The sequence below is a fragment of the Corvus hawaiiensis genome, chromosome 14, assembly GCF_020740725.1.
Source record: "Corvus hawaiiensis isolate bCorHaw1 chromosome 14, bCorHaw1.pri.cur, whole genome shotgun sequence".
NCBI classification, from domain to species: domain Eukaryota; kingdom Metazoa; phylum Chordata; class Aves; order Passeriformes; family Corvidae; genus Corvus; species Corvus hawaiiensis.
The window spans coordinates 22,654,225-22,673,719 of record NC_063226.1 but is presented as its reverse complement, the minus strand read 5'-3'; the positions used below and the strand labels follow the sequence as shown (position 1 = coordinate 22,673,719).

Below are 19,495 nucleotides of genomic sequence, written 5' to 3'. Positions count from 1 at the left end.
CCTGCCATGGCACAGAGCTCTCCCACCATCCCCCAGCCTCTCCTCCGCTGAGGACACACAAGTGACCAACACCACACAGCCCAGCCCTGGGCAGCTGGCACAATCCTGGGAAGATCCAAGGCTCCCAAAGCCAGTCTAGGGTGGCTGAGAACTGCAGAGCAAGGCAAGGGGGCGGGGACATGGGGACGCAGTGACACAACACAGAATCGGGGCTGAGGTTCTGCAGAGCAGCCGTGCCACAGCCGGGGAGGGCTCAGTGTGGACACGCGGCAGCAAATGCAGCCCCAGCACCAGCCAGGAGCCAGTGGCATGGGCAGACCCTTCCCTGCAGCTCAGCCCACCCCGGCACAACTGCTCTGTGGCCAGGGAGGGGCAAGGGCTGTCCTCTCCCTCCCTGGAAGCCCCAGGGCGGTGTGAGCCCCAGGGCAGGATGGGAGGGAGGGTCCCCTCACAGCTGCTGCCTTGCTACACCACATGAAAAGGAGCACAGGAAGAACGCTACTTAAAAACCGCTGCCAGCACAACTCCTTCCCGCTTGTTTGGGTCCTTTGGGCACCAAAATGTCTCCTGACAAGCCTTGCCACGCCAACCACAAAACAACGCGACAGATTAGAGGAAGGAGTGAGGAGGGGAGAGAGGACGCTGCTGCCACGATTGCTCTCCCCTTCCTGGGGGGATTCCTGGTCAGAGCCGGGCCCCGGCAGAGGGACAGCCCCAGCCCCGCGCCGGGATGGAGCATCCAGGACAGCCCGCAGAGCCAGAGGCCCGGCCCCAGGCAGAGCTGCCCTGGTGGTGGCAGTGCCTCGTGGTGACCAGGGCGTGCTGCCCACGCTCGCTGTCCCGTGCCACTGCGCAGGGCCAGCGCCGCCCGCACCGCGGTGAGTAATGACTAAAGCAAAATGGCCATGGGGAATCAGGTGCCTGCCATCCAGCCCTTCTCCTCCTCTCCTCCACCACTTCCAGCTTTGATTCGACAAAAAAAGAAAGTTCTCCCTTCCAAGCAGATGCTAGTGCTCCGCTCGCCCAGCGTCCGGGGAGGGCACCGGGAGCTCCCCAGGCGTTCGCTGCTTCTCCTCTGGCATCTCGGTGTCGCTCACGGACGGTGCAGGGACCTGCGGAGAGAGGACAGAGTGACCTGCAGGAACAGCCCAGTGCAGAGCCCGAGCACACAGCCCCCACCGCTCCGCTACTGCCTCCAGCTCCACTGGCAGCTGTCTCAGCTGGGCTTGGGACAAGGAGAAACCAGAAACCAGGGGCCGCCCAACAGGCAGAACAGCAGCTTCAGGGAGAGCTGGAGCACTGGACTGCTCCAGCAGAAGTGTCTGGGCTGTGTCCACCAGAGAAGCGACAACTCATGCCCAAGCAGGAGCAAGATGAGCTATTTCCCACCACGTTCACGGAATAATTTAGGTGGGAAGGGCACTCTGGAGGTCTCCTGTCAAACCATGTCCTTAAAGCAGGACTAATTTCAAACACAGAGCAGGCTGCTCAGGGCCACAACAGCTTTCTCCAAGGATGGAGATCCCAGGGACAGCCCTGCAGCTCACATGCAGCACCAGAACAAGACGTGTGCAACCTCCCAGCCCTCCCAGCCCCACCGAGCTCCATGGGCAACAGCTCCAGAGTGCTCTCATGGCAGGACTGATCTCCAAAACCCCAGCCAGCTGTGATCTCCTTTGAGGAAATCCAAGGAAACCAACACACGCTGGTTTCCAGGGTCAGAGCAAACAAGCTTTTCAGCAGCAGCCTCTCAGCACAGACCCCCCATATCATTTTGTCCTTTCTAAGTCACACTCAGCTTCCTCTCGCTGTCCCAGAGCCCCCCCAGCTCCCAAGAGGATCACTCACGGCACTGGGGGGAGGAATGCTGCCATCCTGCTGCTTCATGCCACCCTCCTGGGCCTGCCCAGGGCCCTGCGTGGCTGGGGGCTCCTGCGTGCCAGGCCCCTGCAGGCACGACCCCTCCTGAGCTGTGCTCTCCTCCTGCTGCAGGATGCCCCGTCTGTCCAGGACGCTGCAAGGACACAGCCACGCCATCAGAGACCCATGTCTCCCCAAATCCCACCTCTCTCCCCACCAGAACTGCTGCTGGAAGATGAAGGTCAAGGCCACCCCTCAGGAGCTCACCTGGGGGGCAGGGGCCCGCAGAGCACCTCGCAGCAATTCTTCACTATGTTGCCGTGGCTGTAGGGATTCTGCACGCGGTTCTTCCCAGTCCAGGACCCCTTAATCTGAAATAGTTGGGCACAAGCTCAGGTTTACTCCAGGGACACCCTGCCCCAGCCCCCAGATCCCTGTGCTGTGCACAGCCTTGACACACTGAGAAACGGCGACAGCTCAGAGGAAGAGGAAGGCTCTACTTACGTCTTCGTTGGTTGTCTGATTCAGTGCCACCAGGAAGGTGTGGAACCCAGTTAACCCCACCACCGACCACAGCGTAAAGAAACAGATGAGCACCTCCAGTACAGTGAGAACAGTTAAGGACTGGGAACAGCCTGAGAGCAGGCCCAGCCCAGCTGTTACTGCCCCCAGAAACACCAACTTCTCTTCCTCTCCTAGCCACTGTTTTCTGTTTTGCTCTCCTCCCAAAAGCCATGAAACTCCTCCCCACATTGTCACCTGGGAGGAAAATGCTTTGAAAGACTCAGAGTGGCCAAGGCAGCCACTCTTCGATGCAGCTCCCACTAACCCCCAGTTTTGGAGAAGCCAAGCCCTCAGGACCATGGGAAGGATATGTCCCTGGGGTTTCTTTCAACGTGTTCAGAAACCCAATCTTCAGAGATTCTGCAGTACAAAAAGAGAGAGATTTTTTAATATGGAACATCCCACTGTGTCCAGTTCCCTGGTTTCACAGCATCTGTAGCCCCACTCTGTCCCTCCCAGCCATCCAGCTTTCCAGGCAGACTCACTCAGTGCTACGTAGACGATGTTGAAGGTGAAGATGTAGATGGTGAGGAGGGAGAGCGAGAGGATGAAGAGGTAGAAGTAGCGGTAGTTCCTCTTCCCCACACAGTTGCCCACCCAGGGACAGTGATGGTCGAAGCGCTCTGGGGAAGCCAAGATGAAGATCAGCACTGCCCTGGCATGGCCCTGCCCACCTCTAGATCCTTGCTCCTGTTTCCACCTCGAAAATCCAGGCTGGCACAAACTGCCAAGTCCAACCCTCCGCTCACTCAGGACCCCACATTTTGGCCTCCTTTCAGGAGGTCAAAAGTCCAAAATCGTTTTATAATGAGTCATTTTGCACATTAAGAGAGAGTTTGAGCTTGACCCCTCATGTGTCTTCTTTCCCTGGGGTACAACAGCCACAGCACATGGGTTAGATGAAGGCCTGGGGGTCCCCAAGTTCTTACCCTGGAATAATCAGGAGAGGGTTCAAGGAACTGTATAAACACACAAAGGCTGGGAATCTGAAAAGGAGCAAAGAGGTGCAGCAGGATGGGATTTCTGCCTGGAGCAGTGATGCTGAACATGAGCCAATTACATACACAGAAGGAGGACAACAACCAGGGCACCCCAGGGAATGGCACAGTCTCTGTGCTGATGAAGGAGCTGCTGTCACCTGAGACACAACTCTCCACTGCAACCCTCCAGTCCTGCAAGGCCAGAGTCCAGTGGAACTCAAAAGCGGGCTGCACGTGTACACAGAGCAGCTGGGCTCGGTTAGACTGGTTACTGTCAAAGTCCTGGCAAAGAGGAACCACCTGGCTCCAGATTCTGAGCAAACCTCAAGCTCCTTGAGTACAAGACGAGGCAGCCCGGACACTCCACCAGTCCGGAGCTGCCCAGCACAAGCCCGGGCACGGGCCCGTCCCTCCCCCGAGGCTCTCTGCGAGGAGCAGGCCCAGCCCCCAGCCCCACTCACCCACACAGTTGTCGCAGATGCTGCAGTGCGAGGCGCGGGGCGGCCGGAAGATCTTACACGTGTAGCAGTACTTGAGCTTCACGATCTGGTTGTTGATCTGGAAGTTCTTGATGCGCGGGGGCGGGCGCTGACCCTGCGGCACGGTCCCGTTGGTGGCCTCTGCCAGAGAGAGCCGGGCACAGATCGGACCTGCTGCTACAACATGCCAGGCCTCAAATGACAACTCACTTCCCTGCCTTTCCTACCAGCAGGATCAGAGCCCGCTGGCTCCGGAGCCGGAGGCTGCAGCTCTGCTCATGCGGGCCAGAGCCAACCTGGCAGCTTGGAGGCAGGAAAAGGGATGCCAGAGCTTTCATGGGCATGTTGAGAGTGGGCTGGGTGTTATCACCCGCATCCACCAAACCTCCTCCCTCCCTGAAGGATCAAGGGGATCACTCCAGGCTTTCTACACCCCTTATCAAAAACAAACTAGGTTTGTATGTACATGGCTATGGGAGAGAAAGCAGCAGGTGAAACGGCTCCCAGGGAGGGACGCAGGTACATCCTGCCAACTTTCTGAGACTTGGCCAAGTACAGTGAGCCAGCAGATTGGGGCAATCCTCACTTTTGGAGGTCCAGCCAGGAAGATAAACTCTGCAGGGACTGTAACCTAGAAATATGCCATAAATAGAGAGGCTTTTCCAGCCCTCACCAGCTTGGCCGCTCCACACTCACCGATCTCCATCTCAATGAAGGCTGCCTCGTCGGGCAGCGCCCTCGGGATCACACCAGGGTCGCTGAAGCTGGTCCGCAGCAGCGTGGCCATGGCGAACAGGAAGAGAACTGCTGCAAACACAGGGATGGCCGGGGACAGCTGGACAGCCAGGTACCGGCACCTGTGGACACGGGGTGGGAGGCGATGAGTCAGAGTCTGCCAGTGCCGGGCTGAGCGCCTGGCATGGCATCAGAGCCCGGGCACTGCTCAGATCTGGAGCAGAGAAGCTGTTCAGTACATCCTTCTGATCCCACCACCACAAGGGAACACTCCTGGGGCAGCTCCAACAACCAGGCACCATCACAGCATCTCCGTGTTTTCCACCAGCCAGGCACAGATACTTCCCAGCATTTGTTCTGTTTTCAGCTCCTGTTTTAAGTAATGCCAGAAACACAACCAGGCAGCTGGAGAGACCTTGTCCACTACATTCCTGGTGCCAAGGGATGGGACAGACCACTGGGAGAAGCACCCAAAGCCTGAAGGGACCCCAAGCCTGGAGACCCAGAAGGCATGGAAGCCTGTGGGGATGGTGGGACTCTCTGGCTGGCCCCTAAAGGGCAGCAGCTTCCAGCACCACAGAAATTATTGGGATTAGGTGCATCCTGTGCTTCTCAGGAATGGATTCCTATGGAAGCACAACATTCCCATGCAACAAGACATCTGGCTTCCTTTGGCTTTTCTGAGACAATGGACTGGAATGCTCCAAATAAAGCAGAAAGGCTCCTGCTTCAAGACCCCCAGCTCCAAAGGGAACAAGGTGTGTTTGCTCTATAAATGCAGCAAGGCCCAATGAGGAGTTTATGGTGCTGATGCTGCTGATGGAGGAGATGCAAAGGGAGCATGGGACTCATCTCACCATGGCTGTGCTGCTCCTGGACACCCACAGCCATGTCCCCATGGGTGCCACAACACAGGCCGTGTGGGAGGCCTGGGCAGAAGTCCTGATTTAGAGACATACTGAGCTGAAAAAAACCACATTTTACCCTGATTCCTTCAGAAAACCCCACTGATGTTGGGGTGAAGTTTAAGGGAAAGCCCACCCACATCCCACCATTTGTGCCATGTCTCACCTCTCCTCGCACACATCCCTTCGCCAGGTGCCTCCTGAGGCAGCTGGGCACCCAGGCTTTCAGGCTCCTGCCTTTCTAGGATCCACCCTTTATCCCTTCTGCTAAGGGCTGGATCCAACCCAGACTCCTGCTGTTCCACAGCTACTCTCCACGGGAGCATCAGGCTACTGCAGTGAGGGGCCAGGGATTATCCTCCCTGGTGGGGCTGCCATCCCAAGCAAGGCCACTTCCATGACCTCCACAGCAGTGTTTAATTCTGGACACCATTCCCACCATAGATTCCCCAAACACAACACAGTTTCCAGCTCCAGCTGGCAGCACTGGGCTCTGCAGGCCCACTGCAGGAACGTGTCCCGGGCCATTGCCCAACTCCAGCAGCTGTCCCCCACGCGTGACGAGGACAGAAGGGCTGCACACTGAAGCCACAGCACGCTTTAGTCACAGCTGCAACACCAGGGGCCCACAGCAACACAGAGGGCCTGGCCCCTAAACCAACATCCTTCATTTCAGACACTGCACACTCTGCAGTTCCCCAAAACAACGTCCCTGTGCCCAGCCCTGCCCACAGACGAAGAACTGGAGGGCCGAGCTTATTGTCTTCAGGCAGCCCAAGATAACTTTGCATTCCCTTTGCAAGGGCAAAGTCCAGGGACAGCTGCGAGTCAGTCAGCAAGTAAACAAAAACCTTGGAGCTCATTTAGAGCTCTCATTTAGGTAGAAATATGGGGTTAGGAACATGGAACATGGATTTAGGCGCAGGTCAGCCTCCTCTCTCAGGTAATCAGTGACAGGACAAGACGACACTGCCTCAAGCTGTGCCAGGGGAGGTTCAGGTTGGACATCAGGAGAAATTTTTCTATGGAAAGGGTTGTCAGGCATTGAAAAGGGCTTCCCACAGAGGTGGTGGAGTTCCCATCCCTGCAGGTGTCCAAGGAACAACTGGACATGGCACTCAGTGCTCTGGGCTGGTTGACAAGGTGGTGACCAGTCACAGATTGGACTTGATGGTCTTGGGGGTTTTTTCCACCCTAAATGATTCTGTGATTATTCCTTGAAAAGCTGGACACTGTCTGCCCCAAAGGGCTGCAGCCTGACCCTTGTCCAGCTGAACAGACAGCTTTTGGAACCGCTGTGGCAACATGAACATATTGTGGGTTTAAATACGGATCCACGAGCCGTGTTAAAGCTGAGCCATGGCCCTCCTGCTTCCACACAGGCTAAGCTTAGCTTCCCTTAGCTGGGCTGGCTTCTGTGGCCCCTTGCAGGTGAGAGCAGAGGTAAGAGCCAGAGGAGCTTCCACCACGGTGAAACTGCACCCCAAGGCCCAGCACGGAGCCCAGCATGGAGCCCACCAGCTGTGCTGAGGGGCCTCGCTCTTCGGGAGGGGACTTGGGGAACACGTCCACAGCAGGGAAAGCAGCCACACAAACTCTTGGGTTGGTACTCAGGTACGCTCTAGCACTGGGGTATCTTCAGTCCACGCCTTATCTCGAAGACAATTTCACTGCTCAGGAACAGACATTTAAAGATCTTTTGTTTGGGAGAGCTCAGAGCCAACAGAGATGCTCTGTTGGCATGTGAGGACGCTGCTCCCCCACTCCCAGCACCATATCTGTGCTCTGGAGCATTTTGTCACCAAAAAGCAGACAATAACAGCACTATCACAACTAATCATCACAGCGGGATGGGCTGGGGGCAGGAAGGCTGAACAAAGAGATCATTGGAATGGGGAGCAGGGGGAGAAGCAGCTGGGAGGTGCCATGAGTTATGGTGCTTGGCTGGTTATTTTGCACCCACTTGGGAAGGTCTGTTGTAATCGGCACATTGAGCAAAGCCCTGGAGGAAGGGGAAAGCCACCATGCCAGCCCTGGTGACAGGGACTGCAGCCACGGCCACAGGGCAGCACAGCTCCCAGGGCTTAGCACAAGCTCTGCAGTATCACTCACTCACCCACTGTCGTCTCACCTGCAAATCACCAGTTTAACTTTGCTCAGCTACAGCACAGCCACACCGTGTGCCTGGTGTGAGTGCCAGCAGAGCTGTACCTTTCCCAAATGCCTGACTCTCACCAGGGCACTGCAGCCTGGCTGTGCTGGCTGTTCACACCAGCCCTGGGATGGTGTCTAGCAGCTGCTGGGTTTGAGGTAAGCATGGAAGCAGCTGCTCCAAGGCCCGGCCGCACCACAACACTGTGTGCAGGCCCTTCCCAGCAGCACAGGCAGGGCTGGAGCTCTCCATGGAAGCTCTCCCCATTTGCCAGCAGTGACATATCAACTGTTAGCACACACCATGTGCTTCTGACCCAACTGAGGCAGGAGACAGACGTGTTATGCCAATGTCATTGCTCCTTTCCCAGCTAAAATCTCAAATCTCTGCACAGGCAAATCACCCCAAGATCCATCTGGGAATGGGGGTGCCACAGAGGATGTGGAGGCTGCAGGGAGGGCAAAATCATCTCCTGAGAAGGAACCCCATATAAGAAAAAGGTCAATCCAAACCCCACAAGTGGCCACTTCCTGCAGAAACAGGAGCAAAACAAGCTGAAGTCTGGACACCAAAAAGTTCACTTCTACTGAGAGTAATTACAATGATTAAAAAGCACCACTCAACTCACATGTAAGTTTTGACCATGCTTGACACAGATCTAACCAGAGGTAACGCCAGCTCAGAGGCCCCTCTGTCAGACTTGGGTCTCCGGGGTTTGGAAATCAAGGCTACAAAATAAAGTCACACAAGGGGCAGTGTAGACGTTTTCAGCTCAGCAGAAAACAAAGACATTTTCATCTCTACAAAGCTAAGAAAGTAGGAAAAACAAAGTGACAAACATGCTTGGGCACTGGAAAATCCAAGAGCAGCCCCCTCCCGTGAGGAGCCAGTGTTGCTGGTGCTATCATGCCTCTAACATTTACAGATGCCAAGTTTTGTGCTGAAAAGCGAGAGACAAAAGAAATCCCATTCCCGTCAGCTGAGCGTGGAACTCGCTTCAGGAGAGACAGGAACGGCAAAGGGAACTCCCAGACACTGCCTCCCATTATCCCAGGTCCTAAAGAGATTTCACAAGTGCTTTATCTGGTCTTCTCCTCGTGCTGGAACACCTCAAGCAAACAGCAGCTAAGTGCCCAACCACAGGGCTGACATACCATTAGGAGTCTGAAATAAGGCCAAGAGGATGTGAAACTGTATTTTATGGGACCTGTTACAGAGCAGACCCAGTTAAACACAGGTCTCGGACTCTGCAGGGGCCAGCCCCAAGCAGTGGGAGCTGCTCCCTGCCGACAGAGTGGTGAGAGAGGTGCCCTTGGGCAGAGGACTCCGGTCACTGCAGAGCCCTTCCCGGGAGCCAGCACAGCTCCGTCCCTCTGCCTTATCTAGGAGGGAGGAGTCGGATCTCAGGTACAGCACTGAGTTCTGCCAGCCTCTGGGTCCTGTTTGCTCCTGGCTGGAGAGATTTCCCCGATCCCAGACCACAGCGCTGCGGTTTGGGGGATCAACAACTCAAATTCCCAGCCACGGGGCTGAGGTGGCTCAGCCCCCTCACCTGTGGACACCGCGGAGCCACTGACAGCACTGGAGGAACTCGGAGGAAAAAACCACCACCACCAGCAGCCCCGCGAGTGCAGCCATCGCTCCAGGGCTGAGAGGGAACGGCGGTGGCTTTTCTCCTGACCTGGGTGCCCGTCCCCACCGGCCTCAGCTGTAACTGGAGCCAGCGCAGCCCGGAGCGCCGGGATCAAGCCCAGCCCGGCGCAGGGCGAGCAGCCAGACGGGTCCTGGCTCCAGGCACCCCGGAGCCGTGCTCAGACAAGGTGTGACTGCGCAAGTGATTCAGCTGAATGGAGCAGCAGCACGGCACAGGCAGCCTGCAGTGAGCGGGCAGTGAGGGAAAGGGCTCCTCCGCCCACCGCCGGCTGCCGCTCCAAACCCAGACACGAACTTTAAGGGGGAAACCAGGAATTTCCATGCAAACGCTAAAGAACCTGCCAAACACTGAGACAAATGGACAACACAGTGAAACATCGAGGCTGAGATCCTCACCCAAAACTCCCTATACATGCAGGGCAGGAAGGGCTCCCGAGAAGCCAAGCTGCTTATCTCAGCCTGATCAGTGAAACAGAGACCTTGGGCAGCGTTTACCGTTGGGAAGGCAACATTTCATCCCCATCCCAAATTCAAAAATCCCCAAACAAGTTCAAAATAACCCTCTTTCTTCCAAAAAAACCAACACTGAGGTGTTCCGCACTGAAAGAATCAAATGGCTATTTGGATTTTCCCAAACTTTTCCTTATCTCCCTCAGATGATTTAACTAAAATTCAGAGGTGATCCTGTTCCCATAGGCACTCCCCCCGCAGAGCCCACCCTCCAGCTCTAGGCACGGCCTGGATGTCTTGGTGCAAGCGACCCCTCCACAGGCCTCTGCCTGCCAGAGCATGGAAAGGGGCTTCTCAAGGAATTTCCAGTCACGTTCCCGACTAACCACAGCCTAGGTCTGGAAAACAGCCTTGGCTCACTCTGCCTAGTGCAACCACGGCAGAGCGGGATGTGGTTCACTCTCCTGCTACGGACAGGATCCACAGGGAGCCAGAGCAATTATCCCTCAAATCAGTGTTTCTGGTGCAGCAGTAAGCATTTCTGGAGCACCAACACTTATTAGTTCTTCCTGTAAGGCAGGAAGGCTCAGCCCCATTTTTTAGATGGAAAAACCCCCAAACATCAAACCAAGAGCGGTGTCACTTGGTACCTCGGAATTCAGACCGAGCCAGGGATAATTTGGGCAGGGAAGCAGGGAGAGACACGTTGGGCCAGAGAATGTGGAAACAAGTTCCCTGGCTTAGGAAAGATGCTGAGGAGGACAGCATCTGGGCCAAGGGCTTTTTGGACCTGCAGGAATAGCCAGGGCTTAGCCAGCGAGCAGCTCCTTCCACTCGTTCTTCCTGGCTTAGCTTTTGTGTTACCCAACCCTGTTTCAGCCCTTCTCCCGCCCCAGAACACAAACATGCCCATGGAGACCAAGCAAGGGAAGTTTTGCAGTTGTTTAGCTGATCCAAGCTCATCCTCTAACCAGGCAAGAGGGGTGTCCTGCCCCCTCCCACACCATCGGCCCAGACAAACACAGGCTTTTCCCTTTTTGCTTGTTTTTTGGTTTTCGGATTAGTCTAAGGCCAGCCCAACTCCTCAGCCCGGCTCCCAGAGAGAGCTGAGGGGAGGCGGCAGATCCCTCTTTTTCAGCAGGATCGAAGGTTTTGGCTGAAGGCCTTTAGGCTGCTGAGGGGATGTAAGGAGTGGTCGGATCCTTCCCAAACACCAGGATGGCTCTGGCTGCGGGGGCTCTGCTGTAGTGCAGCCTGGAGGCTGGGGGTAGGTTGGACTGGCAGGACCCCCAGGCTCACTCCTCATTAATCCTCCAGTTGGGGTCACCTCGCTGGTGGGGCTGGCGCGGGAGCTGCACGTCCCCTCGTGGGTAAGGACGCAGGCTGGGCCCCGGGGCTGCAGCAGCAGCAGCGCCCTTTCACCCCAGCTATCCTGGAGCCAGGAACACTCGGGACAAGGGACTGCCAAGTCCCAGACGGAAGGTGACCCACGGGGAAGAGAGGCCAGTGTCACAAGCTCCAGCAGGGCCCGTTCTCCCCAAAACCTCCAGGGTCGGTCTGCTGAGGGTGAGGAAGCAGATCTGGGCTGGGAGAGGCACCCTCTGCCAGGCTGCACCGCGCCAGGCTCCCCTCCCTCTGCCGAGGGCCCCGGGCACCCCATCCCCATCCCCGTCCCGCGGGGTCCCCGGGGAACTCACTCGAAGGCGAAGAAGAGGGCACAGGTGCCGAGGATGAGGAAGAGGGTCAGGTAGAAGATGCCCTTCTGCCGGGCCATCATGATGCGGCCGTCGCAGCAGAAGGTGTTCCTGCCCGGCAGCTTCTCCCATTTCCGAACCACCTTCTTCCTCGCCACCATCACCGACATGGCGGGGCCGTCACTGGGGCGGCAGCGGCCGCCGCACCTCCGGGCGCTGCTGCTGCTCCGCCGCCCGCGCGCCCGGCATCATCGGGGCCCCGCGGGGCCGCGCTGGGCTGGGCTGGGCCGGCGGCTGCGGGAGAGGGAACGGGGAGAGCGCTCGGTCAGCACCGGGGCGGCGGCGGCACCGGCGCGGGGGGCGACGGCCGCCGTCGCCATGGAAACCCCGCGCCCGGGAGGGGCGTTGCCGTGGGAATCCACCAGGGAGGGGGCGCGGGGCGCGGCCAGGAAGACCCTCGGCTGGGCGGGAGGGGCCGGCGGGGCGGCTCCGCACCGGGAGGGGACACAGGGCAGGGCCGGGCCACACAGGGCAGGGCGGCTGCGGCTCTGCGGGCGTGCCGGGATCCGGAGGGGAGAGGGCGGAAGGGAAGGGTTAGAGAGGAGACGGGAGAGGACGGGAAGGGAGGGGACGGGAGGGACCCCGCGCCGCCGCTCACCCGGTGCCGGTGCCGCTCGGGCCGCGCCGGTCGCTCCCTCCGCGCCGGGAGGGGCCGCCACGCCCCGCGCCCCACCGGGGCGGAGCCGCCACCGCCATTGGTCCCGCCGCGCCCCCCGCCCCGCCCCGCCGCCTCCCGCCTGCCTATTGGCCGCGCGCGTTGTCACTCGGCGGCAGCTCCTCCTACCCCGCCGCTTCTCGCCTGTCCATTGGTCACCAGCGCTGTCACTTCGCGGCGACTCCTCCCGCCCCGCCGCTTCTCGTAGGCCCATTGGCCAGAGGCGCTGCCACTCCGCGCGGTTGGCCCCGCCCCGGTGCGGACAAGGGAGGGCGGGGCGGAGGCGGGGCGCGGCACGTGGCGGCTCCGGCCCCGGCCCCGGCCCGGTTTGGCCCGGCCCGGTTTGGCTCGGCTCGGCCCGGCGGCTCCCGCCACACCTCCCGGTGCAGCCCCCGGTGGGGCCCGACCGGCGCCGCCCCCCATTCCCCTTTTCTTTTTCGTTTTCTCGCACCGGGTGCCCACAAGCACCGGGCTGCCGAACCCCAGCGCCGCGGGGAGCGCACGGGTTGCTGCCTCGTGGGTTCCCCGCCCGCCCCATTTCCACATTTTGCACAGCAGTTTTCACAGGGTTTTGCACACGCAGCCCCTGGGGTTGGGTTCGGAGAACCCCCCAGCATCCCATCCCCGGCATCCTGCCATCAGCATCCCATCTATCCCTGGCACTCCGCCTCGGGGCATCCCTCCCTGGCATCCCACCCCCGGCATCCCTCCCTGGCATCCTACCCCCGGCATCCGTCTCCGGCATCCCACGCACGGCGCTCCCCGTGGGCACGTGGCTGCCGGCAAAGGCAGGGCCCGGAGCGTCAAACCCGAGGGGAAAATACGGAACTTTTCCCGCTGTTGTTGCTATGGAGACGCGAGCAGATGGGGAGCAGCTCGTTATCCCTCTCCCTTCGGCGGGCCCCTGCCCTGAGCCCCCCTGTGCGCCCAGTTCGGGATGGAGAACGACAAAGAGGACGAGGAGGATGGATGGATGCTGCGGGCACAGGTGACAGACACCGGCACCTCCCCGTAGCTGAGAACTCCGGGAATTCGCTCCAACGATCCTTTGAATCCCGTAAACCCCAAAAACGCTCCCTGGAGCCGGGGCCGGCCGGGCGGGAGGAGCCGTAGGTGAGGGAGCTCCGTCCCCGAGCCCGCGGCACGTCCCGGGGGAGAACAGCGAATCCCGGAATCACCGGGGCTGGGGGGACGCGCGAGGGTCGCGTACGGAGCGGAGACCCTCAGAGCTGCTCTGGCCCGCGGTGGGCACCGCCGGCTCCCGCTGACCGGCGACCCGGGGGCGTCCCGGGAGGGGCAGAGCTGTCCCGGAGCCCCCTCCGGGGCCGGGCCGGCGGTGCCGGTGCCCCGGTCCCTCCCGGGCCCACCCCCCGATCCCCACCGGTGCTCCCGCTCCCGCCCCGCCCGCCGGGCCCGCTGCCATGGCAACCCTGACGTCACGCGGGCGCGCTTCGCGGCAGAGCGCGAGGGCCCGGCGCGACACTCGGTGGCGCTTTGCGGCAGTGCCGGCGTGCGGAGCCATGGCGGAGGAGGACCCGGCAGCGGCGGCGGCCGGGAGCGGCAGCGAGAGCGACGAGGGGGTGAGCGGGGCCGGCAAGAGCGCGACGGGCTCTCCGGGCGGCCTCCACCGCTGTTTGCGGGGCTCCGAGCGCTCTCCTGGCCGGGGTGGACGGCGTGGCCTGGCCGGGGATGCCGGGTCCGGGCCTCGGCCGGGCGGCGCCGTGGGGGCACGGGGGAGCGCCTGGGAGCGGGCGCGGGGGCCGTCCCCGTGGGCGCGCTCTGCCAGGCCGGGCCTGTGACCGCGTGTGCCGTGTGGCAGGACGATGGCGAGCGGCGGCACCGGCAGCTCCTGGAGGCGATCAGCGCCTTGTCCGGACGGAAACGGTGAGCGGGGAGTACGGGCGTCCCGATGGCTTCGGCCCCGGGGCTCCTGCAGCAGCCGCGCCGGGAGAGGCTGCCCAGGGAGAGGGGCGGGTGTGGCGGTTCTCGGCCCCTGCCCTCGGGCACCGGTTCCAAACCCTGCAGAGCCCCCGAGGGGGACACGAGGCACCTCTGGGGTTTTTTTCTGTCCTTCTCTCGCAGGCGGAAGCTGGCGGAGCGCTCGGAGGCGAGCGGGCAGGTGTCCGAGTTCAATGTCACCTGCAAAGGTGAGGCAGGGAGCTGGGCAGGGCTCGGGAGGCCGGGACGGCGCTGCCCACCGAGCGCTGCTGCGAGGGCTGGGACAGCTCCCTCACCTGGCAGTGCCGCACCTGCGCGTAGGTGCTGGGGAAAAGCTGGTTCTGTCGGAGCTGCTGCAGCCCATCCATCCCAAATCCACGCTGGGCAGCGTGAGGAAGGAGCTGGCCAGAGTGAAGCGGAAGGCAGCGGTGGAGCTGCCCCTGAGCAAAGAGGAGGCCAAGAGGGTGAGTGCAGGGAGCCAAGGGGCCCTCGGTACCCCCCTGCCGCTCCCGGGGGCCAGCATGGCCTTTCTCTGCCCGTCCTGTTCCCCTCCAGGTGGTGAGGGAGGCCGCCTACGTCACCACCTCGAAGGACGTGGGGAAGTGGCAGCAGGTGGTGGTGCAGAACCGGCGCGCGGAGCAGCTGGTGTTCCCCCTGCGGCAGGACATCGCCACGGTCACCCCTCTGGAGAGAGTGACCTCGGCCTGGAAGGTGGGCACTGGCGGTCACACAGCTGGGCCAGCTCCGGGGCTTTGGCCAGGGTGCTCCAGGATCAGCTGGGGCAGGTCGATGTCTCCTGGCTGCGCTGGGAGCAGCGGTGGAGGTGAGGAGGGCCCAGCCTGTGGCTGACGCGCTGGGCAGGTGCCCGCTGGGCTGGGAGGGTTAAAAGGGCAGTCAGTGTTCTCACACAGAGCAGGTGTGTCAATTCCATCTGGGACAAGCCAGGTAAGGTATGAGCAAAGGGTTTGGAGCCTGCTCTGTCTCCTCTCCTCCTTGAAGCTTCTCAGGGCCAGGCACGTGGGAGTGTTCCTTGGCCACAAGTGCTGAGATAGAGGGGGTTGGTTTGCCAAATCCTGCACGCCTGGAAACATTCCTTACAAAAGAAGGATGTGTTTGGTTTTGAATGCGAGTTCCTGTGGGGTTGTGCTGCTGGCAGGGAGTCACTGCCATCCCTGGGAGCTGTCAGATGTTCAGGTGAGGGAGGGGCAGCCCCTGCTGAGCTCCCAACAAACCTGTCACTCACATTGATCTGCCCCAAGGTCCCTTCCTGTTTCAGAGGAACATGGCATTGCGTGGCCTGGAACTCCTGCTCTGTGCTCCCTGTGTGGTGCCGCCTGGTCAGCACTGCCTGGCCACTGGGAGGCCATTTCTCCAATGTGGGAGGAATTCTACCTGCCCTCACCTGGCCACGGGGCTGGGAGAGTGCCCAGGGGCTGTGGTGTGGGACTCCTGAATGGGGCTGTGACCACCCAGTCCCCCAAGGGGAGACAAGGGGGGGACACTTCTCTGGGCCTTCCACAGACCTCCTTGGGGGCAGCAGATGGGGACATCCAGGGGAGCATTGGCCCTTGCAGTTCTCCTCATCCTCTTCCTGTGTCTTCTGTCCCAACAGGCCCGAACTCCACTGGAGCAGGAGATCTTAGGATTGCTCCACAAGACACAGCAGCCCATCACAGACCCGCTGCTGACACAGGAGGAGATGGCCTCGCTGCAGGCCATGAGCTTGGAGGAGGTGAGGCTTCACCCTGCTGGGCCCTGGCTCTGGGGGCTTCTTCCTTGGCCCCAGCCCTCAGTCTGTGCTCCCCATCCCTCACCCCATGTTCCCATCCCTCACCCCGTGTCCCCATGCTCCCATCTCTCACCCCATGTCCTCATGTTCCCATCCCTCACCCCGTGCTCCCCATCCCTCACCCCATGTTCCCATCCCTCACCCTGTGTCCCCATGTTCCCGTCCCTCACCCCGTGCTCCCTGGCAGGCCCGGCGCCGGCGGGCAGAGCTGCAGAAGGCGCGGGCAGTGCAGTCCTACTACGAGGCCAAGGCCCGGCGAGCGAAGCGGATCAAGAGCAAGAAGTGAGGCTGGGCTGGGCACGGTGGCAGGGCTGGGCACGGTGGGAGGGCTGGGCACGGTGGGAGGGCTGGGCCCTGCCCTGCCCGTGGGCTGCCCAGCCCTGAGCTGCCCCTGTGCCACAGGTACCACCGCGTGCTCAAGAAGAGCCGGAGGCGCCAGGCCCTGAAGGAGTTTGAGCAGCTGCACAAATCGGACCCCGCGGCAGCCTTGGCACGGCTGGAGGAGCTGGAGCAGCTCAGGATGCAGGTGCTGCCTTGGCACCTCTGCCCCATCCCTCAGGAGGGCCCTGCTCCTTGGGGAACTCTGTGTGATGCTTCTCTTCCCCCAGGAGCGGATGAGCCTTAAGCACCAGAACAAGGGGAAATGGGCCCGATCCAGGGCCATTATGGCTAAGTATGACCTTGAGGTGAGATGGGGCCACAGAAGAGTTTGGTGGGAAGGGATCTTAAAGCTCATCCAGTTCCACCCCCCCGCCATGGGCAGGGACACTTTCCACTATCCCAGCTTGCTCCAAGCCCTGTCCAACCTGGCCTTGGACACTGCCAGGGATGGGGCATTCACAGCTTCTCTGGGAACCTGTGCCAGGGCCTCCCCACCCTCACAGGGAAGAATTTCTTCCCAATATCCCATCTGTCCCTGCCTTTTGCCCGTGTGCAGCCACTTTCCCTTGTCCTGTGCCTCCAAACCATGGTATAAAGTCTCTCTATCTCTTATAAGCCCATTTATGCATTGAAATGCCGTGGCAAGGTTCTTAGCACTGCTTGGGGAAGGGGGGGAGGCTGAGGTGGGCAGGGAAGGTTGGGAATGTTGTCTCTGCCCTGGGTTAGAACCTCTCGGTGTCCCCCAGGCCCGCAAGGCCATGCAGGAGCAGCTGGCCAGGAACAAGGAGCTGATGCAGAAGGTGCAGGTGCAGCCACCTGAGGAGGAGCTGTGTGAGGTGCCCGAGGAGGACACCACGGCCCTGCCTGTGCCCACCGGGGCCAGCACAGCTAATCCCTGGATGCTGGGCAAGCCCAGTGGCCCGGCCCCAGAGCCTGAGGCACAAGAGGGTCCCAGAGATGGCACAGTGCCTGGTGCTGTGGAGAGCAAGGATGAGATGGAGGAGGAGGAGGAGCTGTCAGAGGAAGAAGCTCTGCTGCAAGACTTTGAGCAGAAGCGACGGGAGCGGACAGGGAGCCATGAGGGGCATGGTGAGGAGCTCAGGGCCCTGAGCTGGGTGAGCTGGGAGTGCTGTGGGGCTGGACAAAGGAAGGGGGATTTGGGGACAGTTTCTGGCTGGTTTCACATAGCTGTCCTTACTCTGCTGCCCTGTGGAGTGACCATCTCTGCCCTCAACATGTAGGTGCTGATGAGACTGAGGCCAGTGCTGAGCGGCCCAGGGACAGCCCAGTCCCTCCAGTCTGTGCTGAGGAGCTGGGCAACAGCCCAGTCCCCCCAGTCTGTGTGGAGGAGCTGGTGGGTGTGGGGCCGGAGCAGCCCCCTCAGGCCCAGGAGCAGCTCCTGCTCTCAGAGCAGCTGCGCCGCGTGCAGACCATGGAGGATGTGGAGAGTCTGGCCAAGGAGGAGCTTCTAGAAGAGCAGGAGAAGGCAGTAGCCCCGAGAGCAGGGAAGCGAGCGCAGCGGCAGGAGGAAGGCAGGCCTGGGGACAGACATAGCAGGAAAACACCAGCCAAGAGGAAGATGATCAGCCTGGAGGCTGTGCTGGATGGGAAGCCCCAGGAGATGGACTGCCCCAGCCTCCCAGTGGTTCTGGAGGAGGAGGTGAGCAGGCCGTGCCTCCCCCGTGCTCCCCAGTACCCAGAACATCCAACCAGTAATGCCCAAACCATTAACTCCCAGTAACCCCAAACCATTAACTCCCAGTAACCCCAAACCCTCTCTTGGTAACCCTGGACTCCCTCCCAGTAACCCCAAACCTCCCTTCAGTAACTCTGGTAACCCCAAACCAGTAACTCTAAACCTCCTCCCAGTAACGAGAAGCCCGAAACTAGTAACTCCCAGTACTCCTAAACCCCCTTACAGTAACCCCAAACCCCACCAGTTACACCCTTCCCACTCTCCCCAGTACCCACAAACCCTCTCCCAGTGCCTCCCAATTCCCCCAGTAACCCTTAAATCCACTCTGCCTTGTCCTTCTGCAGGAGGGGGGCATCGAGCAGCGCGGGATGATCACAGAGGCCTTCGCTGGGGATGATGTGGTCGCCGACTTCCGCCGGGAGAAGCGCAAGGCGGAGGAGGCGGCGAAGCCACAGCCGGTGAATCTGGTGCTGCCAGGCTGGGGCGAGTGGGGCGGCACGGGGCTGAAACCCAGCGCCAGGAAGGTCAAGAGGTGAGTGGGGGAGAGCTCAGGGATGCTCCCAGCCCCGTGCCAGCCCTGACCCCTCACTTGCCCACAGGTTCCTGATTAAGCCGCCGCCAGCGCCTCCGCGGAAGGACAAGCACCTGCCCCACGTCATCATGAGCGAGAAGCGCAACATCCACGCGGCAGCACACCAGGTGGGGACACCCGGTCTCCGTGAGAGCTCCGGCACCTGGGCGAGCCTGCGGCATTCCTGTGATCCCTTCCCAAAATGTCCACAGTCCCTGCCTGTAATCCCTGCTCAATGCTTAGCTTCCAGCTTAAACAGCTCGGAAATGAAGGAGGAGGGATGTACAGGGCTGCTCCCTTGGTGGTGGTGGTTGTTCCAGCCCTGCTGGGCTCTGCTGGCAGCGGAAAGGGAAGCAGCATGTGTGTGGGTCCTGGACAAGTGGGAAGGGGTGGGCACTGGGGGCAGCATGGGCTGGAAGAGCGGGGCTGGGTGGCTCGGGGCCGTTACCCCTGCGTGTCCCCACAGGTCAGCGAGCTGCCCTTCCCCTTCGAGCGGCCCCAGCAGTTCGAGCAGAGCATGCGGACGCCCGTGGGCCCCACGTGGAACACTCAGCGTGCCTTCCAGAAGCTGACGGCCCCTCGCATCATCACCCGCGCCGGCCACATCATCCAGCCCATCTCGGCCGAGGACGTCCCCGACACGGCCCCCGGCAGCGGGGCCAGGCTCGGGGCAGAGGCCATGCCCAGGAGGAAGGCTGTGCCCGGGGGGAAGGCTGTGCCCGGGCAGAAGGCTGTGCCCGGGGGGAAGGCTGTGCCCGGGCAGAAGGCTGTGTCCAGGGGGAAGGCGCAGCCCCGGCGCCGCAGAGCGCAGTAGTTCTGTGCCTGGAGCCTGGGGGCTCCAACTGGAGTGAGCCGAGGAACCAGGAGCAGCTCCTGGTTCTGTCCAGTTCCTTCTACCTCTTTCCCTGCAATAAAACCCAGGGCTGCCCTTTC

The 19,495-nt window shown here is 60.9% G+C and overlaps 2 protein-coding genes across 3 annotated transcripts; one reads left to right on the top strand and one right to left on the bottom strand.

Annotated features, from left to right (window-relative positions):
- Nucleotides 1-513: 513 nt before the first annotated feature.
- On the bottom strand, nucleotides 514-11,747 carry ZDHHC9 (zinc finger DHHC-type palmitoyltransferase 9). Its single transcript, XM_048319104.1, has 9 exons — nucleotides 11,476-11,747; nucleotides 4,580-4,740; nucleotides 3,866-4,024; nucleotides 2,910-3,047; nucleotides 2,736-2,784; nucleotides 2,365-2,467; nucleotides 2,128-2,231; nucleotides 1,849-2,014; nucleotides 514-1,112 (listed from the first exon to the last, which is right to left on the bottom strand). The coding sequence occupies exons 1-9, from the start codon at nucleotides 11,640-11,642 to the stop codon at nucleotides 1,008-1,010; spliced, it is 1,152 nt and encodes a 383-aa protein (XP_048175061.1). The 5' UTR covers nucleotides 11,643-11,747; the 3' UTR covers nucleotides 514-1,007.
- Nucleotides 11,748-13,665: 1,918 nt separating this feature from the next.
- On the top strand, nucleotides 13,666-19,495 carry UTP14A (UTP14A small subunit processome component). 2 transcript variants are annotated; one of them, XM_048319265.1, is made up of 15 exons: nucleotides 13,666-13,767; nucleotides 14,007-14,071; nucleotides 14,270-14,334; nucleotides 14,447-14,589; nucleotides 14,681-14,836; nucleotides 15,738-15,857; nucleotides 16,102-16,196; nucleotides 16,317-16,440; nucleotides 16,523-16,600; nucleotides 17,042-17,384; nucleotides 17,537-17,955; nucleotides 18,336-18,523; nucleotides 18,591-18,690; nucleotides 19,029-19,256; nucleotides 19,311-19,495. In XM_048319265.1, exons 1-15 carry the CDS (start codon nucleotides 13,708-13,710, stop codon nucleotides 19,374-19,376), a joined length of 2,250 nt encoding a protein of 749 aa, XP_048175222.1. In that variant the 5' UTR covers nucleotides 13,666-13,707; the 3' UTR covers nucleotides 19,377-19,495. The 2 variants fall into 2 exon arrangements, with proteins under 2 accessions (XP_048175222.1, XP_048175221.1); XM_048319264.1 differs by having other exon boundaries at nucleotides 19,029-19,495.

Coding starts and splice junctions, on each gene's coding strand:
- UTP14A (XM_048319264.1), top strand. CDS start 13,708: ATGGCGGAGGAGGACCCGGCAGCGGCGGCGGCCGGGAGCGGCAGCGAG. Junction 14,837..15,737: donor GAGTGACCTCGGCCTGGAAG/GTGGGCACTGGC, acceptor CTGTCCCAACAG/GCCCGAACTCCACTGGAGCA. Junction 16,197..16,316: donor AAGCGGATCAAGAGCAAGAA/GTGAGGCTGGGC, acceptor CCTGTGCCACAG/GTACCACCGCGTGCTCAAGA.
- ZDHHC9 (XM_048319104.1), bottom strand. CDS start 11,642: ATGTCGGTGATGGTGGCGAGGAAGAAGGTGGTTCGGAAATGGGAGAAG. Junction 4,741..11,475: donor GCCCTCTTCTTCGCCTTCGA/GTGAGTTCCCCG, acceptor CCGTGTCCACAG/GTGCCGGTACCTGGCTGTCC. Junction 3,048..3,865: donor CATCTGCGACAACTGTGTGG/GTGAGTGGGGCT, acceptor TGGCTTCCCCAG/AGCGCTTCGACCATCACTGT.